This window comes from Schistocerca gregaria, chromosome 1 (assembly GCF_023897955.1).
Source record: "Schistocerca gregaria isolate iqSchGreg1 chromosome 1, iqSchGreg1.2, whole genome shotgun sequence".
In the NCBI taxonomy this organism is placed as follows: Eukaryota; Metazoa; Arthropoda; class Insecta; order Orthoptera; family Acrididae; genus Schistocerca; species Schistocerca gregaria.
In genome coordinates this window covers 462,092,679-462,119,887 of record NC_064920.1, presented here as the reverse complement: position 1 = coordinate 462,119,887, position 27,209 = coordinate 462,092,679, and the positions used below count along the sequence as shown (strand labels likewise).

Here is a 27,209-nt window from a genome sequence, read left to right as displayed (position 1 = left end):
GAATAGTGCACGGAACATCCAAACCGTCATCGAACCCATCGTTCTACCATTCCTAGACCGGCAAGGGAAGTTGCTGTTCCAACAGGACAATGCACGTCCGCATGTATCCCGTGCCACCCAACGTGCTCTAGAAGGTGTAAGTCAACTACCCTGGCCAGCAAGATCTCAGGATCTGCCCCCCATTGAGCATGTTTGGGACTGGATGAAGCGTCGTCTCACGCGGTCTGCACGCCCAGCACGAACGCTGGTCCAACTGAGGCGCCAGGTGGAAATGGCATGGCAAGCCGTTCCACAGGACTACATCCAGCATCTCTACGATCGTCTCCATGGGAGAATAGCAGCCTGCATTGCTGCGAAAGGTGGATATACACTGTACTAGTGCCGACATTGTGCATGCTCTGTTGCCTGTGTCTATGTGCCTGTGGTTCTTTCAGTGTGATCATGTGATGTATCTGACCCCAGGAATGTGTCAATAAAGTTTCCCCTTCCTGGGACAATGAATTCACAGTGTTCTTATTTCAATTTACAGGAGTGTATTTTTGAAAAGAGGTTTCGCCCACTATTTAACATGCATGCTGAAACATATATTTCTTTACTTCTGATCAAGAAACCAAATACCAAGAAATTCTCTTCTTAAACAGCACCTACAGTATAAGATCCACATCTTCTCCAAATTTCAAGTTTCTATACTTAGTGGTTTGGGCTGGGTGATGATAAATCAATCAGTTAGTCAGTCAGGGCATTTCCTTTTATACATAGAGATAACTCATAATGTGAGGAAACATTGGATATGAGGCAAGTTTCAATGATATTATAATAAACTCAAGATAAGGAAAATAGTAGTTACATCTTCAGAATGGAATAAATCAGCTAAAAACTGACTTTATTTAAAATATTTAATTTGGTTATTTTAGTTTCATAATAAGAAAAATAACAGTAACCTATCTAGAATGAACTTATCAGCTGCAAAGTTGCGATATGAAGACAATATTCAAGTTGAGAATTTTAGACTGGCAGCCATAAATTCTTCTACTCTGTAGAAGCAGTTCCTCTGAAGTAATGGTTTTACTTTCACTGTGAATCCTTCTCTATTTCCCTTTTGAACTTTGGACTAGCTTTTTGTATACAAGACTTTCCATGTGCCTTACACTCCTGTGTCCTTTGTATAGCCGTGGACTAACTATAGATACATCTATCGAATGATGAGTCTGATCTTTTATGAAAGGTAAAGATGGGAGGGGGGAGGGGAGGGGGGTGTAAGACGTTCCTGTTGGTAGGTGTCCACTATGGTGTGGATGCTTTGGAGAGCATCTAGGTACCACTGTGAGGGAGACTTTTCTTCTAGGGCAGAAAGTGAGACTCACAAAATTTTATAATTTAGAAATGCATCATACAGTGCCCCTGTGCCCACCTTCCCCTACAAGAGGAAAATTTTAGGGTAACTGATTGCATCTTAAGGCCATCTAATGCTGGGGTGTGGATGCCTTAGCAATGAGATCATTGACAGTGGCAGAGTGTGGAGGTATCAGTCAAGTTGTGGGGGCAGGTGACAGATGGCATCCATGGTATGTGATAACCACCATATTGGCAGTTGGGCATGGTGCCAAATTTTTGATGGGGGGAAATTAGCTGGCTGCTGCTGGTAGCCAAGGTGGTGCAGTGACAGTGGCACTGTATGATAGCAGTGGGCAGGTGACGGACAGGTGAGGTCCACAGCGCCTCCCTCCTGCTGTGTTGACAGCAGGGCAAGCCGGTTCAGCGTGCATTGGAGGAAAACAAATTATCCCTGCCGGGGTGGTGAAGTGGTGATGGTAGCTTGTGACAGTGGTGGGCAGCTCATGCATGTAATGGGCACCCTTCTCTAACATTACTTTTCCTTAACAGAATTTATTGATACCAAAAATACTTTCTACCTTTTAAACAGGTTAATATTATCTCAGCTGTTTAACTAAATGAATTTCATATGATATTGTATATGATGTATTATATTTCAGGGTAAAATGTACCAAAAAAATCACTTTATTACAATCAATATGTATTAACTCTGTATGTACAGTTAAAATTACTTTTCTTATGGAAATGTTTGAAATTATGAAACATCTGGCACACTTAAAACTCCTATTATTATTTGCACAATCTAATGCTAATTATTAAATTTATTTCTGGATTCATTTACAAAATAATGATATAGTTTGGTGAAGATTCTTCCTTTGTCAAGGAAGTTTGTAAACTTTTTTATTTTGTAAAATCTTTGGAATATTGTTAGTAGTGCAGAGTGAGTTAGTAGTGGGCATGCCTTCGATGTGACTGGATGTGTTTTTTACGTTGGACAATAACAATGTAACTTTCTGTTTTAAAGTGAAGATTGTGAAGACAGTGTGACATAGAAAAATGAGATAAAATAAAAATGTCTTAGAAACAGAAATTGCACAGCAGGCTTACTTAATCAGTTATCATGTCAAAGTCAAAAATTTAGCTTCAAGAATCTACCCCTAGATGTGCCGAACTGCAGCCAACAACGAGAAAATGAAAAGAAGCAAATAGTTATTTGTACATGTTACTCCTCTTGAAGCTCATGAAACAAATCAATTATTATGAAGAGAGTGAAAATCTACTGGTGATGTGTGGGAGGGTAAGATTACAACTGTGGACATCATCCGGGATGATGTTTTGTCTTTTGCAGAAGAAGAAAGAACAGTGATTTGTGTCAATTGCAGTTTATATGAAATTCCAGTCGCTCAAAGAAAGAAGACTGACAGCTGCCCAACAAAGTCGTATCAACAGTGACAAGATACTGCCTACATGATGGACTGGATCAATTAAGAGGACTTTACAACTATGATGAGGGATGTCTCAAAGGAAAGATAACTACAAACCATTTGCGAAATTAATTATTTTTTGTGTGGACTCTTGTGATTGATAGAAAAATGAATAGAGGTGAGGATAGTAGCGATATGGAAGTGAAAGCTGTGAGACCCAGTGAGGACATGTTTGAACTGAGTGAAAGCGTAGTCAGCAAAGAAACAGTAAAAACTAATATTTTGCAGTTAATTTTGGCAAAACTAGAGGAAGTAGCAAATTTAGTGCAGTTAATGAACAGTTAACTGAAATATGGATGGACAATGATAGCAAAGTTACTTCATTACAAGGAAAATTAAATGACCCAAAAACTTAAAACAATAGTAAAGTGGACAGGGTACAATACTAAATAGAGCAGCTTAGTAATCAGGTTTCGGAGCTAAAAGTGGGTAGTCAGATAGATTAAAAGGTGTGAATGAAAAAGTTGATGTCTTGGAAAATAAATTTATCATTTTGGAAAATGAGCTAGTAAGTGAATCGGTGAGACAATCAAAGAATGTTAATAATGTTGAAGTTGATCAGAAGGCTGTAGTGGAAAAAATGGAACAGAACTTAAGTGGTTTAGATAAAAAAATTTAAATGCTGAAAACAATATGCAAACTAATGCAAATGTTCTACACAAAAAATTTCAACAGCTCAGGAAAATTATATTCATAAAAATCTGTATTCAAACAAAGGTATTGTGTGGTGCAACATTCTAATCAAAAGGTTTCCATCAGACAATTTACACCCAATGGACTTTCTGCACCACTGCATACATAATTTTGTGTCAGGTATGAGTGATGATCAAAACATTAAACTTGTTTGGAGCTGAAGCTCTGTCTTGGGTAAATTTCAATTTAAGTCAATGGGAAACATATCAGAGTTTTGAAAAAAGTTTCTTAAATAAGTTTTGGTTAGAAGCTGACCAGGGGAGAATTAAAAGTGAATTTCTGAATGGGAATAGGGATGGTACTGTGAAAGAGTTTTGTAAGAATCAACTTAAGAAACTAACACACCTTGACAAACCATTTGGCATTGATTGATGCACCAAAAAAGGAATTACCAGAAAGGTTGCAGTGGGATTTAGTACACAGACCTGATGATGGCCTTGAAAATTTTTTACTATATGTTGACAGCCTGGATAGGGCACTAGAAAGAAGCACGTACCATAATAACTGAAATGACAGAGATCACAATGGTAATAACTACAGAAACAGAGATAACAGAGACTTCTATCAGGGCAAAATGGTAATAAGGACAGAAATTTTGTACATCAGCAAAATAGGAATAATGGGGATAACCATGGGTGATTTAATAGAAGAAACAATCATAGAGGTAACTACATGGGAAACAGCAGTCTGCTTCAGTGAAGGTCCACAGTTTTGGGGCGAGGCAATGCAACAAGCACAGGACCACCAATTTACACTTGCAATTAGACAATAATAATAGTCTTAATAATGAGGCATAGGTATCTAAAGTTGAACAGAAGAAATATCAGATTTCTCATTTATGTTTTTATCAAAAGTTTAGGGAAACTATGTTTAATAATAGTGTTGTAGGTGCTAATCACAAACCAGAATGTGAGAGTAATGAAAATTTTGATGTAGTGTGTGCTAATCATTTCTTCTCTTGGTCAGAAAACAGTGATATTAATGTACGTAAATCAGGTGTTGACTTTGTTGTTGTTGTTGTTGTTGTGGCCTTCAGTCCTGAGACTGGTTTGATGCATCTCTCCATGCAATTCTATCCTGTGCAAGCTTCTTCATCTCCCAGTACCTACTGCAACCTACATCCTTCTGAATCTGCTTAGTGTAGTCATCTCTTGGTCTCCCTCTACGATTTTTGCCCTCCAATACTAAATTGGTGATCCCTTGATGCCTCAGAATATATCCTACCAACCAATCCCTTCTTCTGGTCAAGTTGTGCCACAAACTTCTCTTCTCCCCAATCCTATTCAATACTTCCTCATTAGTTACATGATCTACCCATCTAATCTCTAGCAATCTTCTGTAGCACCACATTTCGAAAGCTTCTACTCTCTTCTTGTCCAAACTAGTTATCGTCAATGTTTAACTTCCATACATGGCTGCACTCCATACAAATACTTTCAGAAACGACTTCCTGATACATAAATCTATACTTGATGTTAACAAATTTCTCTTTTTCAGAAACACTTTCCTTCCCATTGCCAGTCTACATTCTATATCCTCTCTACTTTGACCATCATCAGTTATTTTGCTCCACAAATAGCAAAACTCCTTTACTACTTTAAGTGTCTCATTTCCTAATCTAATTCCCTCAGCATCACCCGACTTAATTCGACTACATTCAATTATCCTCGCTTTGCTTATGTTGATGTTCATCTTATATCCTCCTTTCAAGACACTATCCATTCCATTCAACTGCTCTTCCAAGTCCTTTGCTGTCTCTGACAGAATTACGATGTCATCGGCAAACCTCAAAGTTTTTATTTCTTCTCCATGGATTTTAATACCTACTCCGAATTTTTCCTTTGTTTCCTTCACTGCTTGCTCAATATACAGATTGAATAACATCAGGGAGAAACTACAACTCTGTCTCACTCCCTTCCCAACCACTGCTTTCCTTTCATGACCCTCGACTCTTATAACTGCCATCTGGTTTCTGTACAAATTGTAAATAGCCTTTCGATCCGTGTATTTTACCACAGCCACCTTCAGAATTTGAATAGAGAGAGTATTCCAGTCAACATTGTCAAAAGATTTCTCTAAGTCTACAAATGCTAGAAACATAGGTTTGCCCTTCCTTAATCTAGCTTCTAAGATAAGTCGTAGGGTCAGTATTGACTCAGGTGTTGCAACATTTCTACAGAATTCAAACTGATCTTCCCTGAGGTCGGCTTCTACTAGTTTTTTCATTTGTCTGTAAAGAATTCGTGTTAGTATTTAGCAGCTGTGACTTATTAAACTGATAGTTCGGTAATTTTCACATCTGTCAACACCTGCTTTCTTTGGGATTGGAATTATTATATTCTTCTTGAAGTCTGAGGGTATTTCACCTGTCTCATATATCTTGCACACCAGATGGTACAGTTTTGTCAGGCCTAGCTCTCCCAAGGCCATCAGTAGTTCCAATGGAATGTTGTCTACTCCGGGGTCCTTGTTTCAACTCAGGTCTTTCAGTGCTCTGTCAAACTCTTCACGCAGTATCGTATCTCTCATTTCATCTTCATCTACATCCTCTTCCATTTCCATAATATTGTCCTCAAGTACATCGCCCTTGTATAGACCCTCTAAATAATCCTTCCACCTTTCTGCTTTCCCTTCTTTGCTTAGAACTGGGTTTCCATCTGAGCTCTTGATGTTTATACAAGTGGTTCTCTTATCTCCAAAGGTCTCTTTAATTTTCCTGTAGGCAGTATCTATCTCACCTCTAGTAAGATAAGCCTCTACATCCTTACATTTGTCCTCTAGCCATCCCTGCTTAGCCATTTTGCACTTCCTGTCGTTCTCATTTTTGAGACGTCTGTATTCCTTTTTGTCTGCTTCATTTACTGCATTTTTATATTTTCTCCTTTCATCAATTAAATTCAATATTTCTTCTGTTACCCAAGGATTTCTACTAGCCCTCGTCTTTTTACCTACTTGATCCTCTGCTGCCTTCACTACTTCATCCCTCAAAGCTACCCATTCTTCTTGTACTGTATTTGTTTCCCCCATTCCTGTCAATTGCTCCCTTATGCTGTCCCTGAAACTATGTACAACCTCTGGTTCTTTTAGTTTATCCAGGTCCCATCTCCTTAAATTCCCACCTTTTTGTAGTTTCTTTAGTTTTAATCTACAGGTCATAACCAATAGATTGTGGTCAGAGTCCACATCTGCCCCTGGAAATGTCTTACAATTTAAAACCTGGGCCCTAAATCTCTGTCTTACCATTATATAATCTATCTGAAGCCTGTCAGTATCTCCAGGATTTTTCCATGTATACAGCCTTCTTTTATGATTCTTGAACCAAGTGTTAAGCTATGATTAAGTTGTTCTCTGTGCAAAATTCTACCAGACGGCTTCCTCTTTCATTTCTTTGCCCCAGTCCATATTCACCTACTACGTTTCCTTCTCTCCCTTTTCCTACTACCGAATTCCAGTCACCCATGACTATTAAATTTTCGTCACCCTTCACTATCTGAATAATTTCTTTCATTTTATCATACATTTCTTCAATTTCTTCGTAATCTGCAGAGCTAGTTGGCATATAAACTTGTACTACTGTAGTAGGTGTGGGCTTAATATCTACCTTGGCCACAATAATGCGTTCACTATGCTGTTTGTAGTAGCTTACCCACATTCCTATTTTCTTATTCATTATTAAACCTACTCCTGCATTACCTCTATTTGATTTTGTGTTTATAATCCTGTATTCACCTGACCAGAAGTCTTGTTCCTCCTCCCACCGAACTTCACTAATTCCCGCTATATCTAACTTTAAGCTATCCATTTCCCTTTTTAAATTTTCTTACCTACCTGCCTGATTAAGGGATCGGACATTCCACACTCCGATCCGTAGAACTTTATTGGATCTGAATTAGGTGGAATTTTTAATATAGATATGAATGAGAGCTGTGAAATAAGTGAGGTTGTTAAGTCTGAGACTGATAGGTTATTGCAAATGATGTAGATGAAGTGTGTGACTATGATGAAGATGAGACCTGAGTTGTTAATGATGTTGACGAAGTACTTTTGGAAGAATATTACGATGATAATGATGATGATGAAGATGATGATGATGTTGAGTATCAGTGGTTTGTGGAGTTTAAGAGTAATGAAGTTTCACAGTTATTTGTGAATACAGGTAAGGTAAGTAATGTATGTGTTGATGTAAGTGAGAGTTTGGAATACCAGTCCAGTCAAAGCAGTTTTTCCTTAACGTCAAGCAGAGTGATGATACAAACAATAAAGGTGAGTTATCTGCAAGCCAAGTGAATAAAAGTGAAAACTTTTTGAAGTTTGTTTGGGACCAGATTGATAATAACAAAGATAAATGTGCATTCTGGAATATGTTAGTTGTGGCTAGTCAAAATTTGTATCCGAATTAGTGGAATGAAGTGGAAGAAGATCTAACTAGGAAATGTAATTTTTACAGTAATATACACTCCTGGAAATTGAAATAAGAACACCGTGAATTCATTGTCTCAGGAAGGGGAAACTTTATTGACACATTCCTGGGGTCAGATACATCACATGATCACACTGACAGAACCACAGGCACATAGACACAGGCAACAGAGCATGCACAATGTCGGCACTAGTACAGTGTATATCCACCTTTCGCAGCAATGCAGGCTGCTAATCTCCCATGGAGACGATCGTAGAGATGCTGGATGTAGTCCTGTGGAACGGCTTGCCATGCCATTTCCACCTGGCGCCTCAGTTGGACCAGCGTTCGTGCTGGACGTGCAGACCGCGTGAGACGACGGTTCATCCAGTCCCAAACATGCTCAATGGGGGACAGATCCGGAGATCTTGCTGGCCAGGGTAGTTGACTTACACCTTCTAGAGCACGTTGGGTGGCACGGGATACATGCGGACGTGCATTGTCCTGTTGGAACAGCAAGTTCCCTTGCCGGTCTAGGAATGGTAGAACGATGGGTTCGATGACGGTTTGGATGTACCGTGCACTATTCAGTGTCCCCTCGACGATCACCAGAGGTGTACGGCCAGTGTAGGAGTTCGCTCCCCGCACCATGATGCCGGGTGTTGGCCCTGTGTGCCTCGGTCGTATGCAGTCCTGATTGTGGCGCTCACCTGCACGGCGCCAAACACGCATACGACCATCATTGGCACCAAGGCAGAAGCGACTCTCATCGCTGAAGACGACACGTCTCCATTCGTCCCTCCATTCACGCCTGTCGCGACACCACTGGAGGCGGGCTGCACGGTGTTGGGGCGTGAGCGGAAGACGGCCTAACGGTGTGCGGGACCGTAGCCCAGCTTCATGGAGACGGTTGCGAATGGTCCTCGCCGATACCCCAGGAGCAACAGTGTTCCTAATTTGCTGGGAAGTGGCGGTGCGGTCCCCTACGGCACTGCGTAGGATCCTACGGTCTTGGCGTGCATCCGTGCGTCGCTGCGGTCCGGTCCCAGGTCGACGGGCACGTGCACCTTCCGCTAACCACTGGCGACAACATCTACGTACTGTGAAGACCTCACGCCCCACGTGTTGAGCAATTCGGCGGTACGTCCACCCGGCCTACCGCATGCCCACTATACGCCCTCGCTTAAAGTCCGTCAACTGCACATACGGTTCACGTCCACGCTGTCACGGCATGCTACCAGTGTTACAGACTGCGATGGAGCTCCGTATGCCACACCAAACTGGCTGACACTGACGGCGGCGGTGCACAAATGCTGCGCAGCTAGCGCCATTCGACGGCCAACACCGCGGTTCCTGGTGTGTCCGCTGTGCCGTGCATGTGATCATTGCTTGTACAGCCCTCTCGCAGTGTCCGGAGCAAGTATGGTGGGTCTGACACACCGGTGTCAATGTGTTCTTTTTTCCATTTCCAGGAGTGTATTTTGTGTTTCTTCTGTAATAAATGATAGAATCCATTCAGTGTGTTCAATCTTTACTTGTCAACATGAGTAAACAAAGTAGTGCTATGATAACAGTAAAGTTGATAAAACCCTGCAAAAACAGTGTGGATGTAGCTTTTGACAAAATAGAAAGTGATGTTTTACCTGAATTGCTAATAACAGAGATGATGACTCAGATTTTAGGTGTCCTTACATGAAGAATATGATGATCAGTGAGAAGGGATCTGTTTGATTGATACATGTAGCCCAATTTGTGGCATATTTAAACAATTTAGAGACAATATCAAGTATAGAAAGAATTTTATGGAAATGTCCATTGCACATGTAAAGATAAAAAGAGCAACTGGTAAGCAAAGCAAGTATGTAAAATGTCTAATACTGTTAACATTTAGTACATAGGGCAAGACCTATGAACATGGATACATAATGATACCTAGTCTAGAAGAAAATATGCACTATGTTTGTAGGTTTATAAGACTATAGAATTGTGTTTTTTGTTTGTCATGAATGAAGTATGTAAGATGATGTGTTTTCTAAAGTTTTGTCTTACCTATTGAGTGAGTTAAAATCTATGAAATGCTATATAGTTATATTCTGTAACAGATCTGTGCTTTAGAATTTGATACATATATGTTGTGAGACTAAATTAGTAGATCCTTTTGCAATTTTGAAATGGGACAATGTTCATAATTTGTACTGCAAAAAATAGGAATAGTATCTTAGTAAATCTGTGTGTATCACCTTGTTAGTTCATTTTTTTCATTGCATTTAGCTCTGATTATTAGTGTTTCACATGTGAACACTATTTAATCGCACCTGACATAAATCCTAAATATCTATCTTTTGGCACCATTTTGTACACCACTTGGCAAACCTTATAGTGTGTTACAATATATTGTAAACACATTGTTTCCTAATTTTGTCTGGGGGATATTGTAATGGGACACCCTCTTCTAACATTACCTTTCTTTGACAGAAGTTACCAATACTAAAAATACTATCTGTCTTTTAAACAGATTAATATTATCTCAGCTTTTAAACTAAATGAATTTCATATGATTTTGTTTATGATGTATTACATTTCAGACTTTAATGTACAAAAAGAAATTACTTCATTACAGTCAATATGTATTAACTCTGTATGTTCACTTAAAACTACTTTCCTTTTGGAAACATTTGAAATTACTCTAATGCTATTTATTAAATTTATTTCTGTATTCATTCACAAAATAATGATACTATTTGGTGAAGATTCTTCTTTTGTCAAGAAAGTTTGTAAACTTTTTTATTTTGTGAAATCTTTGGAATATTGTTAGTACTGCAGAATGAGTTAGTAGTGGGCATGCCTTTGATGTGATTGGATGTGTTTTTTTTTAATATTTGACAATAGCGGTGTAAATTTCTGTTTTAAAGTGGAGATTGTAAAGACATGTGACATAGAAAAATGGAATAAAATAAAAAACTCATAGAAACAGAAAATATGCAGCAGGCTTACTTCCTTAGTTATCATGTCACCTGGAACCTACAAATTCAAAATTTCAGCCTTAAGAATATATCCCTAGACATGACAAACTGCAGCCAACAACGAGAAAATGAAGATAAGTAAAAATGTTATTCATACATGTTACTTCTCCTGAATCAATTATTATGAGGAGAGTGAAAATCTACTGGTGATGTATGGGAGTGTAAGATCACATGCAGCACCTAGATGGGCAGGGTGTGATGGAAGATGAGCTAGGCAGTTTGCTGTGTGTGGTGGTGGGCAGTGGTTCAGGACATTCAATGCAGGATTGCATGCTGGACCACACTGCTAAAAGTGCACCTGGTGAGGTATGATGTGGCTGCAGCTGCAACTCAGAAAAAAAGGTGCTGTGTGATAGAGCAGTGGGTATGGAGGGGCTTTTGGACTGCATGAGATGCTACGATGTGACAGTCTCACTGAATGCAGGATGTGGGGGTGGGCACTCAGGCATGGGGGTCACAGATGTCTAGACACTGTGTGGCTGGCATGTGTGATGCAGCATGGGCCAGAGGGCACAGGGACTGGTGAGCACTACTGTTGTTGTTGCTGCCATATGCCGATGAGATGCTGGTGCAGCAGTGAGGTACGGTGTTGACTCCAGAGTGTTGGAGACTATATTTACAGTTAGAAAGGGTGTTGTGGGGCTGCTGGAGGAGTGGTGTCTGTGACTCCATTGGTGGCAGCCATGAGGTGTCATGTGCCGTGTCCTTGATGTCTGACTCTGTGTGCGGAGAAGTGGGAGTAGGAAGAAAGGTGAAGGGAAGCGAGGTGGGTGTGCCTGGGCCCAGGCTTCAGCCAGTGGATCAGCAGTGTTGATGGGGGCAGTGTCAAGAGCAACACTGTTGGTGTCAGGGTGGCACCACTGCCGGCATCTGTGGCATCAGTGGTGGGCGGGGAGAGCTGAACTGTTGGCGGAGTACAGCTGTCATCGAGGGCAAGCACGTAAGTCAGCTCTAATCTGTAAATGGACGCAACTGAAGGGGCACCGTGGAGATGCTCAGTAAATTTTTTGTCACTATATTGAAAAACAAGGTGAGGATATAAGTATTGTTGGCAGGCCAGGGGCTGATAGCTGCCAAAGCATAGCATCACGTGAGTGTTCAATACAAGGTTGCGATACACAAAGCTCTTGTGCTTACCACGGCACTGTGGAGGTATCAGTCATAGCCATAGAATTTAGAGAGGTGCCATTAACATTATTGCTTTCTTCTTTCCTAAAGAGAGGAGCTACTTTTGGTGCATTGAAAATTTTAGGGAATCTGTTCTACAGCATGGAACAGTTAATTATATCTATAAGACACATGATAGCAGATTTATTTGAGAAGATTATCAGATGTGCCATCAAAATCAAACCCACACGCATGTCAGTTTGGTTTCTGTTTTATATGATCACAGATTTTGTGTGGTGTGAATGGATAAAGAAACAATCTTCTGGGAAATATCTTTAGGTCTGAACAGAAAGAGGGCACTGGAGCACCAATTTGAGGAGAAAATTTGTTGCCAGTGTTTATCAAGTCATATTTCTTTAGGGTCAGAGATAACATTAACCTCATTTTTTTATGAATGCTATTGAGTGTGCCTTGTTTTTCTTCTCAAGCATCTCATTGATAACTTCCTACCTGGCTTTACATTTATTCTTAGAGTTGATTATAAATTGCCAGTTGTGCAGTTTCTCGGTTTCATGAATATTATGTAGATGAATAAATAGATTATTGTCCATGGTTCTGCTGTATAAAAGCAATTGCTTTTCAGTTTTGCAAGATATTCGTATTCTTAAACAGGAGAATTCTACTTACTTAATTTTTTTCAATCAGTGTTGCATAGATGTAAACCTGACTGAAAATTCTGTATCGTAACAGCAAGCTACTGCAGAGTACTCATTAATTCAGCTACCTCACTGTCCACATCACAAGCACTATAATCAACTCCCACCTCTCCTCCAGTAATCTTTATGGAGCAAATGTATGAAAGTTGAGGCAAATGTGTGAAAGTTCCCACAAAGTTGTTTTTGTCCACTGATGAACGCTTGTATACATGTTGATATGTTTCTGTATTGTTATCTGTTTATGGCACAGCTCTATATTCAGTGTCAAACAGTCACGTCTGGATATATCATTAACAATATAGTGTAATGTTGGTTTTGACAAGAAAGCTGTCAGTAGGATAGGAACTAGTAGCTGTTTTCTTGTCAGTCTGTGATCCATGTTTTTTCATATTTTAACATTTTAACACATTCATTAGTTTTTCACAAGCTGAGGACTCTTTTAAAACAACTATGTTAAGGTCACCACATAACAAAATATTAGGGCAATTTGAGCTGTAGAGTTGTCTAGTTTTGTAATGAATATTGGTATGCTACCACTAGGCAGTCAGAAGAAGCATTCAAGTAAATTCATGAATATAATCTCTGCTGTTACATGTTCAAAATGTTTTTTGTACTTAAAACATTCAGTTTTAAGTAACAGATTACAGTTTGCACTGTTCTGGTAAGAAAGAGACAGCCATTCCCATTTTTGTCAGTTCTCCAAAATGATTAACGCAGCGGTGCTTCAAAGGGAAATATTGACAACTTTATTATCATTGAGACGATGCTGAGCTACATGAAGCAGATCTACAATTTATGAGTGATTTTCTAAGAGTATTTATAGGTCTAAACTTTTGTTTCTTATGCTTTGCAGATTTTGGAAGAAAACACAAAATTATAATTTCTTCTTTTTGTATGAGAGCATTACTGTTTGTTGATGTTTCTCCTACCCACAAAACATGACAGCACAATACAACCTGAATCACACTACTAACTGTAGACTACCTAATATTCAGAATAATTGGCACCTTCTGTGGCACAGAACAACATCAAAACACTTTGTTCACTCTGTGGATTGAGTGCCAACACAGTGACTGTGCTCATTTGAACAAGTGTTCAGACCTCAGAGTGTACGCATTTCTTGACCCATCTTTCTTGGATGTGTTTTTGTCATTAAATTATTACTTTCATTCCTTAAAATAATTTATGTTTTTTTTTCACCCTGCATTTTTGCAATAATAGCCACAGATATTTATGAAAGCTATTCCAATTTTTTCCTTAGAAGCACGGTGCTTTAGTAAGTTATGTTTCCTTGTAATTAAGTAATAATATCCAGAGATTCGGGTATTGTTATTTTTGTTAGTTTCCAAGCAATGAAGTAGTTAGTAACAATATAATGTAACATCCATTCATAGTATGATCAAATTTTTCAATGAAATTACCAAAACTATTTTTACAAATCGAATCAAATTGTGATTCTGTATTATTATTTTGATGAATGTCAATATATGCACTACTTCACACATATTTTTCACTAACATAACACTATTTCAGACTTTTCCATTTATGTCATGTTCTGCAGTTGCTATCATAAAGTTGTTCTTTAAAATATTTGTAGTCCATTATGAGGTTGTATTCTACAACCTGCCATCAGTAGTTTCAGCTAAGATAGCAAAAATCACTCATAGCATACATTCCTAACAATACTTAGATGTTAAGACAAACCTGGAACATGAATGTCTCTTTAAACAATGGATTAGGCTGGCCTCGCCGAATAGATGTCTTGCTCCTTGCCATCTCCTGACCAGTGCTGCTGACCAGACAAAGCTTCACAAAGGTATCAGGTGCACGTGTCATGGCCATATTTCGACAGTGACGTGGATAATTTAACAAACTGTAAAATGAAACAACATTTATCTTATTCATCAGGAAGTCTAGTAACAAAGCAAGAGTTAGATTTTATCTGCATCTTTCAAGAGTGCCTCATGTGACTTACAAGCAACAACAGAATTAATATGTTTATGACATGCTGTACACATGGCCATCATATGAAATATGATATTCGACTCCTGAAATTTTCATTTGCTGTGTATGTCGTGGATAGAAGTTTGATGCTATGACATTATTTGACTTTCACATCATCAACGGGTTAGATAACAGCCACCTGTCAGCAAGTGTCTGTTAAAAGCCTTTTACTGAAGTTCAGTGGCTAAGTGACAGCTCTGAACATCGTGACAATTTCTTTACTACAAATGCTCTGATTATTTTTGATCCAGTGACAGCCAATGAAGTTAATATTGAAAATTTTACAGGCTGCAGTAATAATAATAATAATAATAATAATAACAAATCCTTTGACTACAGGCAGGGAAGAAAGTCATTAAATGCTCATTATCTAATGATGAAAGCATATGGAAGGCTGGAATATGCTCTCTGAAATCTTAAAGGTAGTAAGGAGGAAAAACAAGGAGTGCAGAGTTATCTGAACCAAATGCAGTTCTAAGAGTTTAAGGACATGAAAAGGAAGCAATAGTTGAGAATGGAACAAGACAGGGTTGTAACCTATCCCAAGTACTATCTAAAGTGTATCTTTAGGTATCAGATAACTCTAAAGGCTGCAACACTATTATGAAAAGTATAGATTACTAAACACCATACAGATGAGATGTTGAGTTGTAGAAAGGCACAATAACAAGACTGCTATACATTTAAGCTTTTGGCCAACAGGCCATCTCATGGAGTAGAAAACACACACACATTCATGCAAGCAGAGCTCACACACATATTACCACTCTTCTGGTCAGCGAGGGCACTGCACCTGATGGAAGAAGCAATCCATCAGCAGTGGTGTTGAAGAGAAGGCTGGGAGCAGGGATGGTAGGGATTGCAAGGTAAGGGTAGTGGAGGGTGTAGTGCTCCTTGTGGGAGCCTGCAGAGATGTGTGTGTGTGTGTGGGGGGGGGGGGGGGGGAAGGGGGGGAGGGAGAGGGGGGAGAAGGGGAGTGGGGGGCAGAAAAAGAGAGAAGTATAGGAGGGGAAAAGAGTCTAGTGTGTGGGTTGGTGGAACTGAGGGCTGCGCAGTGCTGGAATGGGAGCAGGGATAGGGATAGGTGAATGAAGGACAAGGAATAGCGAAGGTTACGCCCAGGTGGGTAATGGGGATGTGGCCATAATTCAGAAAATCTGGTGTTGGCAGGAAACAACCAGATGGCACAGTCTGTGAAGCAGCACAATCATAATCTGAACCATTCAACTGCACCTACCAGCCCTAACTTGTCCCTGCCACATCTCTGCATGCTCCTACAAGCAACACTACACCCTCCATTATTCCATCCTGGATTTTCCATTGCTTGATTAAATTTAAAGGCTATCAGTTCAACTAAATTCATGGAGATAACAATCACAAACAACTTAAAATGGAATGGTCTCACAGCTAATGTTTGGGGAAGGCTATTGTAGACTGCATTTTATTGACAAAACATAGAATATGCAACAAATCCACTAAAGAGACTAACTATACTATGTTTGTTTGTTCTCTGGTAGAGTTTTGCTGTGAGGTATGGGATCCTTACCAGGTAGGACTGACCCAGGACATGAAAAAAGTTCAAAGAATGGCAGCTCATTTTTTTTATCACAAAATAAGAAAGAGGATGTCACTGATATAATAAGTGAATCTGTGTGGTAATGACTGACACAGAGGCATTCTTTGTTCTAGTGAGATCTTGTCACAAAATATCAATCTCCAACTTTCTCTCAAAGTGAAAAAAATATTTTGTTGACACCCACCTACATAGGGAGAAAGGATCATTGCAACAAAATAAGAGAAATCAGTGCTGGCAGGGAAAGATTTAAGTATTGCTTTTTCCTGCATTCTATTCGAAAGTGGAACGGTAGAGAAATAGCCTGACTGTGGTTTGATGAACTTTCTGCCAGACATTTAAGTGTGAACTGAAGAGTAATCATGTAGATGTAGATGTAGATGTAGAGTGTATATAAAATACAGGCTGACAGTGGCAAGAAAAGTGTTTCCGAAAAAGAGAAGTTTTCTAACATCAAATATAAATTTAAGTTTTAGCAAGTCTTTCCAGAATATATTTTCCTGGAGTATAGCATTATATGACAGTAGAACCTTGATGACAACCAGTTCCAACAGAAATGGAACAGAAGCTCATGAAAACCATGGTTACAGCAAAATGATGGAGATTAGATTGATATCAGGCAACTAATGAGGAGATATGGAATCAAATTGGGAAAAAAGAAATTTATGATGTAATTTGACTAAATGAAAACATCAGTTGATAAGGCACATCATGAAGCATAAAGGAATAGTCAGTTAGATAATGGAGGGGGTAAAAATTGTAGAGGGAGACCAAGGCTAGAGTACAGCACGCAGTTTCAAATGGATGTAGGTTGCAGTTGTTGGATAGAGCTAAGGAGGCTTGAACAGAATAGGCTAGCATCAAGTGGTGTTCCAAAGTAATTTCCAAAATGAAGCCCACTACAACAACAGGAAAGAAAACTCTAATTACAGAAATACCTGGAGAAGCAAATAAGAAAAAAGTGGTATTTATTGAAGTTCATATAAGAACAGTTCTACCACAGAATCTGCAACAAAAGGAACCTAAAAGGAAGTTTTTAAGATAAACATCTGACAAAATGTTAATGAAAGGAAGGGTTTAACATCCCAACAATAAAGAAGTCGTTTCAGACAAATGTTCAGAAACATCAAATTATCTGATTTTTGTGGCTTAGTGAGCGAGCAGTTGTTTAGAGGATAATTTTTTGTACACATTAGGTTAAGCATTTAAATTTTATTTCCAGATACTAATTAGTGTGAAAGGCATTCAAAGAGGTGTTTTCTGAGATCTCAAATGAGAAGAGAAATGAAAGTGGGAATTGATGAAAATAACAACAACAGTAGGTGGTGAGAGAAGACCATGAAAGTGTTAGCCAAATTAGCATGAGATTCAGAATTAATGATTTGATTCAACCCTGTGTACATTATATCCATCATAAGAGATAATGTTTTATTACCTGGAATGAGTCATACTATATTTTACCACAGAAATGAAACGATAAAATCTTACAAGTTTTTCTGATAACATGTTAGGCTTCGCTAATCTACACTAACAAATGACAGTTATGCTGTGATAAATGTCTTCCACATGTCCAACCTCTCATCCACATGCTGTAGGGGATTACCTATAGGGGCAAAATACAGTGGGGACTGCCAGTGTGCCCTGAGACTGTCATGGTAGCTATGAACATCTCACAGGATGTGAGCTAACATCCCAAAGGTGTTCGGGCTCACACGCGGTTCCTCTTCGTCGAAATGTCTTGGCTCAGACTTGTCTAGGGATTGAACTGCAAGTGTCATAAACTAGAAATTTAAACCACAAAGTAAGAATACAAATAGTTTTGAGAGTGGAAATCATAACTACTGTCCAAGTAACTACTATGAAAGACATCCAGGAAGTTCTCAATGGAACACAAACAACAGTTTTGATAAGGGATTTTGTAAGAGGAACACATCCAATGATAAATTTCAAAGGGGTAATGGGAACGGATACTTCGTGACAGGGACAGACACCAAGAACATAGATTTGAGGGACCAGCACCTGGTGAAATGAACCAGCGTAAAGGGAGATCGGTAAACTAAGTTTCACTGCATCTCAGGTCCGGAGATGGCAAAATAAACCGGCAATGAATAGGATGCGAGTAAACGGAAAAGTGATGGGTGTTAATAAATTGGCAGAAAGGCATCAGAATATTGAACTGAAATTAGTAAGAGATGAGAATCAAACAGGTAAATTTCCAAATCATATCGTAAATAAAAGGCATAATCCTAAGATAATGAAAGATAATGATAAAGATGATGATGACTATTTTTGCGCTAAATGATTTGTTTTATGAATGTAAGACAAAAGAATGTGTGAATGTTAATACAATGAAAGATTCTGTGTGCCAAAAGGAGGCTGAGGTGGAGCTGAATTTGGTGGAGTTAGATGAGATAGAACATTCTAAAGAGGTACTAACCAGCAGTAATGATTATAGTGATGAAGGTGATGAAGTTTCAGGCGAAAGTTGTTAAGGAGGTTAATAAGTGCAGTGTAGCATTAGCATCATGAGCTGTTGATGAATTTGTGTGTGTATCTGCAGATACTGGTGAATTATTTTTGAAGGGAGGTAGTAATGATGTTTTATGTGCTGAAGTTACGATAGTTGAAGCTTCTGGTATTGATACTTCAGAGGAAGAAATCCTGTGCATATCTTTCTACTAATGGAGGTGAACCCGAAATTCTGGATGGATCTGTGGATCTCGAATGTTTGTTTGAGAATGAATTTGGATCTGAAGTTGATATGGGATCTGCGATTAATGTGGCACAGGAGCATGTAGGAGAGGATAAGGTATTATACTCAGGTTTAAATCAAAATGCAGCGGAATTTAATGGTACTGTTGATTCTGAAATTGCATAATGCTGTAGCTATAATTTATGTGATGTAATGGCAGAGGCTGGTGAAACTGTGAGTCGTTTTTATATTGGTAATTTGTCAACAGAGGTAAATGAGGTTTTATGTAGTGAGTTGTATGATGTATCAGCGGCTGTTGAAAGTGCTGTTCATGAAGGTGTTTGTAATGACATGAAAGTGAAAAGCAATGCATTATTTCATGATAATGATGTTGTAGCTACTAATATCGATAATGTTAAAAGAGAATACGGTGAGTTTGATTCTAATATAAAAAAGTGATATTTGGGCAGAATGGTATCTTAAGGAGAAATGTGATTTTTACTGTAACTGATTGACGATGGTACAGTAGAACATTATGATCATTATTGCCTCATTTGTGGACTCGAGAGAAGTTTAAGATAGCAACAGGTCTAGAAGGGAGAAAAAATGAAATTGGGGTGAAAGAAGAATTTGATGAATAATTTTGGGACAAGTACAAAATTGAGGCATTTATCGAACAGGATTTGTGTACTCTAGACATGGAAGAGAAGGGGAAAATAGGTTAAGAAATAAGTGTATTTGTGTCTAGATTATAAGAGGGGTAATTTGCAATGTTTTATTTCAGGATTTATTGTGGCTTTTTTTGTTTTGTCGCATAAGGATTTTTTTGGGCACAAGTTCTGTGCAATTATAAAGAGATAGTTTAGATGCACATTCGGGTGCAAGGAGATCGCAGAACTCAATTATTTGGTGAATGGTATCAAGTCAAAAATCATTGTACTATATGCATATAAATAGGGTTTTTGGGGGTACATAAGGGCTTTGTTTATGTGTATGTATGTGTTAGATTTGAGTTTTTAGATGGTTTTATGTTTATTGTAATTTCCAAATTATAAATGGTAGAGCCAATTTGAGTGCATGGAAGTCAGAGAAATTTGGAAAATGAAAATTCATAATGCTTACCTAGGAAGACAAATGTATGTTTATCTACTTCACTGCACGGAATTAAACAAGGTCTGAGATTTGTTCATATTTGTCATTAGTTTTGAGTTGAAGGGAGTTATTTAAATTAAAAGAAAATATTAATTTGCCAATGAAGTCGATTGGACATCTGTCATGAGATGCAAGTCTCAGTGGGACTAGAATAATGTGTCAGAATCAGTGAAGAATCTATGAGCATCTTGCAAATGCTGTAAATCAATTGTTTACTGTGTAGTTCAGATCTGTTTGTATCGATTCCACTGGGGGAAATGCTCAGTGCAGATCTTGGGTGGTTTTGGAAAGTGTTTAATTTCTGGTATCTACACTCAATTCAAAACTCAACAGATCTGTTTCCAAAAAATGATGGCGATGGAATGCAGAGCCATAAAGAAATTCGCCACTGTACTCAGTTCCAAATCTGTGGAGCACTGCTGGAGACTTCGTTGTGACAAGAAATTTCTATGAAAGGTGAGTGTCATTTTAGTAGACAGTCAATTTTGATAAATATATAATTTTATTTGGCATTTAATTAATATGCCACAATTCATAATTTATGTTAGATATAATTTTATTTAAATATAAAGCATGCTGCATCAACACCGCTACAAATAATTACACTATTGATCAGGTGCTTAGGATAGTTATGTTATTGTATTAAGAATTTGTGTCTTATAAATTTGGGTGCTACTTCATAACTTATGTGGCACAGCAACATGTTATGAAATGGAGGTGTGTGAGTTAACAAGCATTGCACTCTCATTTAAATATATGGCCAAAAGAGTCAGCCTACAGGAATTGTGAAATGAACCCTGTCATTCAGGACTGTGTGCCACAAAGGGCACAGATTCACCACAGGGTGGGGAAACTCACAAGCAACTATTGTCTATTGAGGCCTAAGCGATGTAGTGTGCGAGTGAGACAGACGAGAACCTACAGCATAGGGAAACCTAATAGAAGGGCCAGGGAGACATAACAATGTTAAATAAGGCAGACCTAAGATTGGCAATAAAGGAAGACATTTATGAAAACTATTTAATTCTGTAGTAATACAGAGAACAAAGCCACAGTAATTTTAATCTACCATCCTTCATAAATTTTCATAGTAATCCCAACAATACTTGAATGTTGTTCATATCTATAATAGTTTAGGATTTACTGATAAAGTCATATTAAAAAGTTTTGTAACAAAGACCTGAACGCTTAGGTCGATTTTAACGATTGATATTTCATATACAAGCACATGATTAAAATGACAAATCTTGTAAATATCAACTCTGTAACGTTATTTGTCTAAAAGCTATAGTAAATTTAAATTATCAGTATTTTCAGATAAGTATCAGATCATAATTTCCTCCACACAAAGGACATCAAATGATGACAGCATGACATCTCATTGAGTCATTAGGTAATAGACTATTTGTTATAAAGTTTAGTGCATAATAGTTACTTTTGTTCTTTATTTATTTATCAGAAGGCACTTTGGTGCAAGGCTACTGGCCATGGCATTCAAAGCTAAGAAGGAAACTGTATTGGTTTTATGTAAAAGAATTTAACTTTTATTATGTAATGGAGATTATTGTTACTTCATTTAGAATGTGAAAGTGGTCAAGCTTCGATTATTTAAATATGTTCGGCATCTGGGGAAACACGGCTGAGGGCAGGCAGAGGGACAGTTCTGGTCAAGACACCAAAGGGAACAGTTTGACTGGAGTCACCAAAGGGTATAGTTTGGATTGAGACACAAAAGCAGACAGTCGGTTATTAGGCAGCTAGGAAGTGAAACGACTTTGAAATTTTCTAATTTTTCTATAAAGTCCAAAAATTTGTCTATTGAGTAGCTAGGACTGTGCACTAGCTCCCACAGCAAATTTTCCGGTAACCACTTTTTCAACACCATAATTTCAGTAAGCACTCCCAATGGATGTTTCACATGCATTAATCTCACAAGTTCTCATTTGCAAAATTCTAAAATTGACCCAATCCCATATCTAAATGTAGGCTCATTCAGAATCTCATTTTGAAGTCGCATTTGCTTCGTTTCATCTCAGAACTTGTTCAGAGAACTGCTTTAAAGTATTTCATAGGTGTCACTGTGTATATTTGCCCAGGATTGAGGCTCACCTTCTAAATGTCTTTTCATGAATTTTATCTTTGCTTCGTTGGTCATTCCCCTTATAAAACCATTCCTGCATGCTGCTAGAAAATTTTCTGGGTGATATTTCCCATCGTCTCCAAAACATTTGACAACTCCTGAGTTCATCCATGGAACACTGATCACTGTGGAGGTTTGATGTACAGCTAAAGAATTCAACTCGCTTTTTTGTTTCATTGATTTGCTTTTCAACTTCATCATTTTCAATTTTAATGCCAGCTTCTACATTACTGGCCATTAAAATTGCAATACCAAGAAGAAATGAGATGATGAACAGGTATTCATTGTACAAATATATTATACTAGAATTGACATGTGATTACATTTTCATGCCATTTGGGTGCATTGATCCTGAGAAATCAGTACCCAGAACAACCACCTCTGGCCGTAATAATGGCCTTGATACACCTGGGCATTGAGTCGAACAGAGCTTGGGTGGCGTGTACAGGTACAGCTGCCCATGCAGCTTCAACATGATACTACAGTTCATCAAGAGTAGTGACTGGCGTATTGTGATGAGCCAGTTGCTCAGCCACCATTGACCAGACGTTTTCTAATTGGTGAGAGATCTGGAAAATGTGCTGGTCAGGGCAGCAGTCAAACATTTTCTGTATCCAGAAAGCCCCATATAGGACCTGCAACATGCAGTTGTGCATTATTCTGCTGAAATGTAGGGTTCCACAGGGCTAGAATGAAGGGTAGAGCCATGGGTCATAACACAACTGAAATGTAACGTCCACTGTTCGAAGTGCCATCAATGTGAACAGAGAGGTGACCAAGACGTGTAACCAATGGCACCTCATACCATCATGCCGTGATACGTGATGTCACCAAACACGGATGTGACTATCATGATGCTGTAAACAGAACCTGGATTCATCCAAAAAAATGACGTTTTGCCATTCTTGCATCCAGGTTTGTTGTTGAGTACACCATCGCAGGCGCTCCTGTCTGTGATGCAGCACCAAGGGTAACTGCAGGCATGGTCTCTGAGCTGATAGTCCATGCTGCTGCAAATGTTGTCAAACCGTTCGTGCAGATGGTTGTTATCTTGCCAACATCCCCATCTGTTGACTTAGGGATCGTGACATGGTTGCACGATCCGTTACAGCCATTCGGATAAGATGCCTGTCATCTTGACTGCTAGTGAAACAAGGCTGCTGGGATCCAGCACGGTGTTCCATATTACCCTCCTGAACCCACCAATTTCATAATGTGCTAACAGTCATTGGATCTCGACCAACTCGAGCAGCGATGTCGCGATACAATAAAACGCAATCGTGATAGGCTACAATCCGACCTTTTATCAAAGTCGGAAACGTGATGGTACGCATTTCTCCTCCTTACACGAGGCATCACAATGACATTTCACCAGGCAACGCCTGTCAACTGCTGTTTGTGTATGAGAAATCGGTTGGAAACTTTCCTCGTGTCAGCACGTTGTAGGTGTCGCCATCGACGCCAACCTTGTGCGAATGTTCTGAAAAGCTAATGATTTGCATATCACAGCATCTTCTTCCTGTCGGTTAAATTTCATGTCTGTAATATGTCATCTTCGTTGTGTAGCAATTTTAATGGCCAGTAGTGTACTTGTTCCTTTATTTTATCTACTTCTTTCCCCCTTTCCCTGTTCAAATGGATAAGTTACTAATAGCCTCTGTCATTTCAGCGATTAGAGCATCTTGCCTACTGATACAATTTATTACCTTGCCTCCCAGATCTGTCTGCAACTTCTCCATCTTACCACTGAAATTCTTCTTGGCTTGATCTACCTTAGAGTCAAGTATTCCAACTTCATCAGAAATTTTGCCCATTTCATCCTGAATGGTTTTAAATTTTCCATCCATCAATTACTCAATTCCACTAGCCATTTTACCTACTTCATCTTTCACAACCAAACCTATTTTGGATTGAAGCGAATCAGTTTTTAAATTTGCATCACCCATACCAGTTTTAACAGAATCAATTTTGGATCCCTATTCTCTTATCATTTGCATTAATTGCCACATTATATCTCCCCCCAAAGGCATCTCCCTTGCCTGATTTCGGACTGTTTGCCCTACAAAATTCACCAATGTTCACACTCTACCGATCTGTATTCAGGCTAAGCAGCTTGCTAGTATTTTTGGACCCATGTGAACTGGCTGACTGCTTAATGTTAGTGACGTCTATTATTGGCGACTGAACTACAGAATGATACATAATCACACTATCAACGCAGGTATTTAGCTTTGTCGTGCTGGATCCTGCTGCCATGGTATTGCTGACTATGTTGCATTTGAAGCCAATGCTCAAGATCTCGTAGCCTCTGCTGCGATACAGCAACCACTGCTGCATGATGAATCGCCATTGAAGATGGCTTTCGATGTTGCCTCTTCTTCCGCGTTACTTTTTTATCACTCCTAACCAATAATGAAACTCAGTGCACATGACTATTGCAAAACTCGTAGCTCAGAGCCCCCACACAAACTGCCTAAACTGCCACAGACTTGGGACTCAGATCACAGAATATTGTTAACTGTGAAAATTACTATTGTAATTTCACAACTATTAAAGAAACCTAATATTCAATCCTGAACCGATCTCACATTTAACTTTTGCTATAATACTTTTGTAAACATTTTGCAGAATTCAAATCCAATTCCAAACCTTCCAGAGTTCATATTCCGCAACTAACACTTTCCAAAATACAATCCTGTTCCAACACTTTGCAAGATTTTTATCCCTCAACAAACCCTTTTCAGATTCCTGTCCCAGGTGAGAATCCAATTGCAAGCTAACCTCCCAAAGATGTTCAGGCTCACATGTGGATCCTCTTCATCGAAATTTGCTTGGCTCAAACTCGTCTAGGGGTTGAACCGCACTTGTTGCATTACACATCCTAAATTAGAGACTTGTGACCCTTTGGTTAAACTGTCTAGCTGATGGCAAGTTTGTGAGATACAAAGTTAACATAACATATAATAACAGTAATAATAATATCAGGAACTAATTAATGACCCATAAATGATGTAGGCCACACAGTTGCAATTTGGTTAGAATAATGTTTATTCAGAAAGCAAACTAATAGTGAAAGTGGTTGTATTTAGAGCTACTGTTACACTCAAGCACATATCCATTTGACACAGTTTGATCATTCACAATCTCATCGCAAATTACAAGTCCAATATTCCACACAATAATTTAGAGTTCACACCAAGCACATGGCTGCTCACCACTCAGGGACTAAGTCCTGCGATACCACACAACATGAAGTTGTTTCACTTCCTTGCTGCCTAATGACATACTGTCTGATTTTGTGTCTCAATCCGAACTGTACCCTTTGGTGTCTTCAGCTGAATTGTTCCCTTTGATGTCTCGACCAGAACTATCCCTCTGCCCATCCCTGGCCACCTTTTCCCGCATGCCAAACATCATTGCTCAACTGACTAGGGCAGTTCCGTTTTCTTGAAGCCATCTGTCTGATTGGCTACAGTTTATGCTACATTATTTTACATTTTAACATATTTAAATAATCAAAGCTGGACCACTTTCACGTTCTAAATGAAGTAATAATAATATCCATTACATAATAAAAGTTAAATTCTTTTACATAAAACCAATACAGTTTCCTTCTTAGCTTTGAATGCCATGGACAGTAGCCTTGCATCAAAGTACTATCTGATAAATAAATAAAGTACAAAAGTAACCATTATGGGCTAAACTTTAAAACAAATATTCTACTACCTAATGATTCAATGATATCTCATCATTCAATGTGTTTTGTGTTGAGGAAATGATGATCTGATGCTTACTGAAAATACTGATAATTTAAATTTGCTACATCTTTTAAACAAATAATGTTACAGTGTTGATATTTACAAGATTTGTCATTTTAATGAAGCACTTCTATAAAAAATGTCGATCATTAAGATTGACCTAAGTGTTCAGATTTTAGCATTCAGGTCTTTGTTACAAAACTTGTTAATTTGACTTTAACAGTAAATCCTAAACTATTATAGACACCATCAGCATTCAAGTTTTATTGGGATCACCATGAAAATTTGTGAAGGATGGTAGATTAAAATAAGTGTGGCTTCATTCCCTGTATTACTACAGAATTAAATAGTTTTCATAAATGTCTCCCTTTATGGCCGATCTTAGGTCCGCCATATTTAACACTGCTATGTCTCCGTGACCATAAATGCCTTCACTGGGTTTCCGCATGACATAGGTTCTTGTCTGTCTCACTCGCACACTACATCACTTAGGCCTCAATAGACATTAGACTCCTGTGAGTTTCCCCACCTCAAGGTGAATCTGCACCTTTTGCGGCACATTGTCCTGAATGACAGGGTTCATTTCACAATTCCTGTAGACTGACTCTTTCGGGCATGTATTCAAATGAGAGCACAATGCTCATTAACTCACAAGGAACCCTGGAAACTGATAGCCGATGGGGCTATTGTGAAGTTATGAAGGAGCAGCAAGCCAGCTCATTTACCTCCAACAATAAAAAAAGCCTCAGATCAAAACCAGTACCAGAAGTGACAAAGCCTTTTAGTAGATGTGTCACATATGACAACTAACATGGCCCCAATGAAAGACAGATTTGTCCAAACAAATATATAGGAATTGGGACTGTCAATGGTGTATCCCTAGAAAAGAATGGAACAATCCAGGAAATCACACGGACAGTGACAGAGAGGAACAATGACAGACTGTGGGAGAAAAGAGAAATTGGGAAGAGGCTCTGTGGATGACATGCTTCGGCAGAAATGAAGAAGAAGAAAGAAAAGGAGGAGGAGAAAGAGGGGGAGGAAAAGGAGGAAAAGAAGTACAGGCAGGTAGTACCCAAATCTGCCGCAGTTACACAACTCCCAAAATTTAGAAAATATTCATACACTATCAT

At 38.7% G+C, this 27,209-nt stretch overlaps 1 protein-coding gene across 1 annotated transcript in view; it reads right to left on the bottom strand.

Annotated features, from left to right (window-relative positions):
- Positions 1-27,209, bottom strand: part of LOC126353994 (synaptotagmin-14) — a 559,379-nt gene that overhangs the window by 15,224 nt on the left and 516,946 nt on the right. Inside the window, exon 11 of the mRNA XM_050003342.1 lies at positions 14,462-14,630. Coding sequence (XP_049859299.1) covers positions 14,462-14,630 — 169 coding nt within the window. The remainder of the gene's footprint in view (positions 1-14,461; positions 14,631-27,209) is intronic.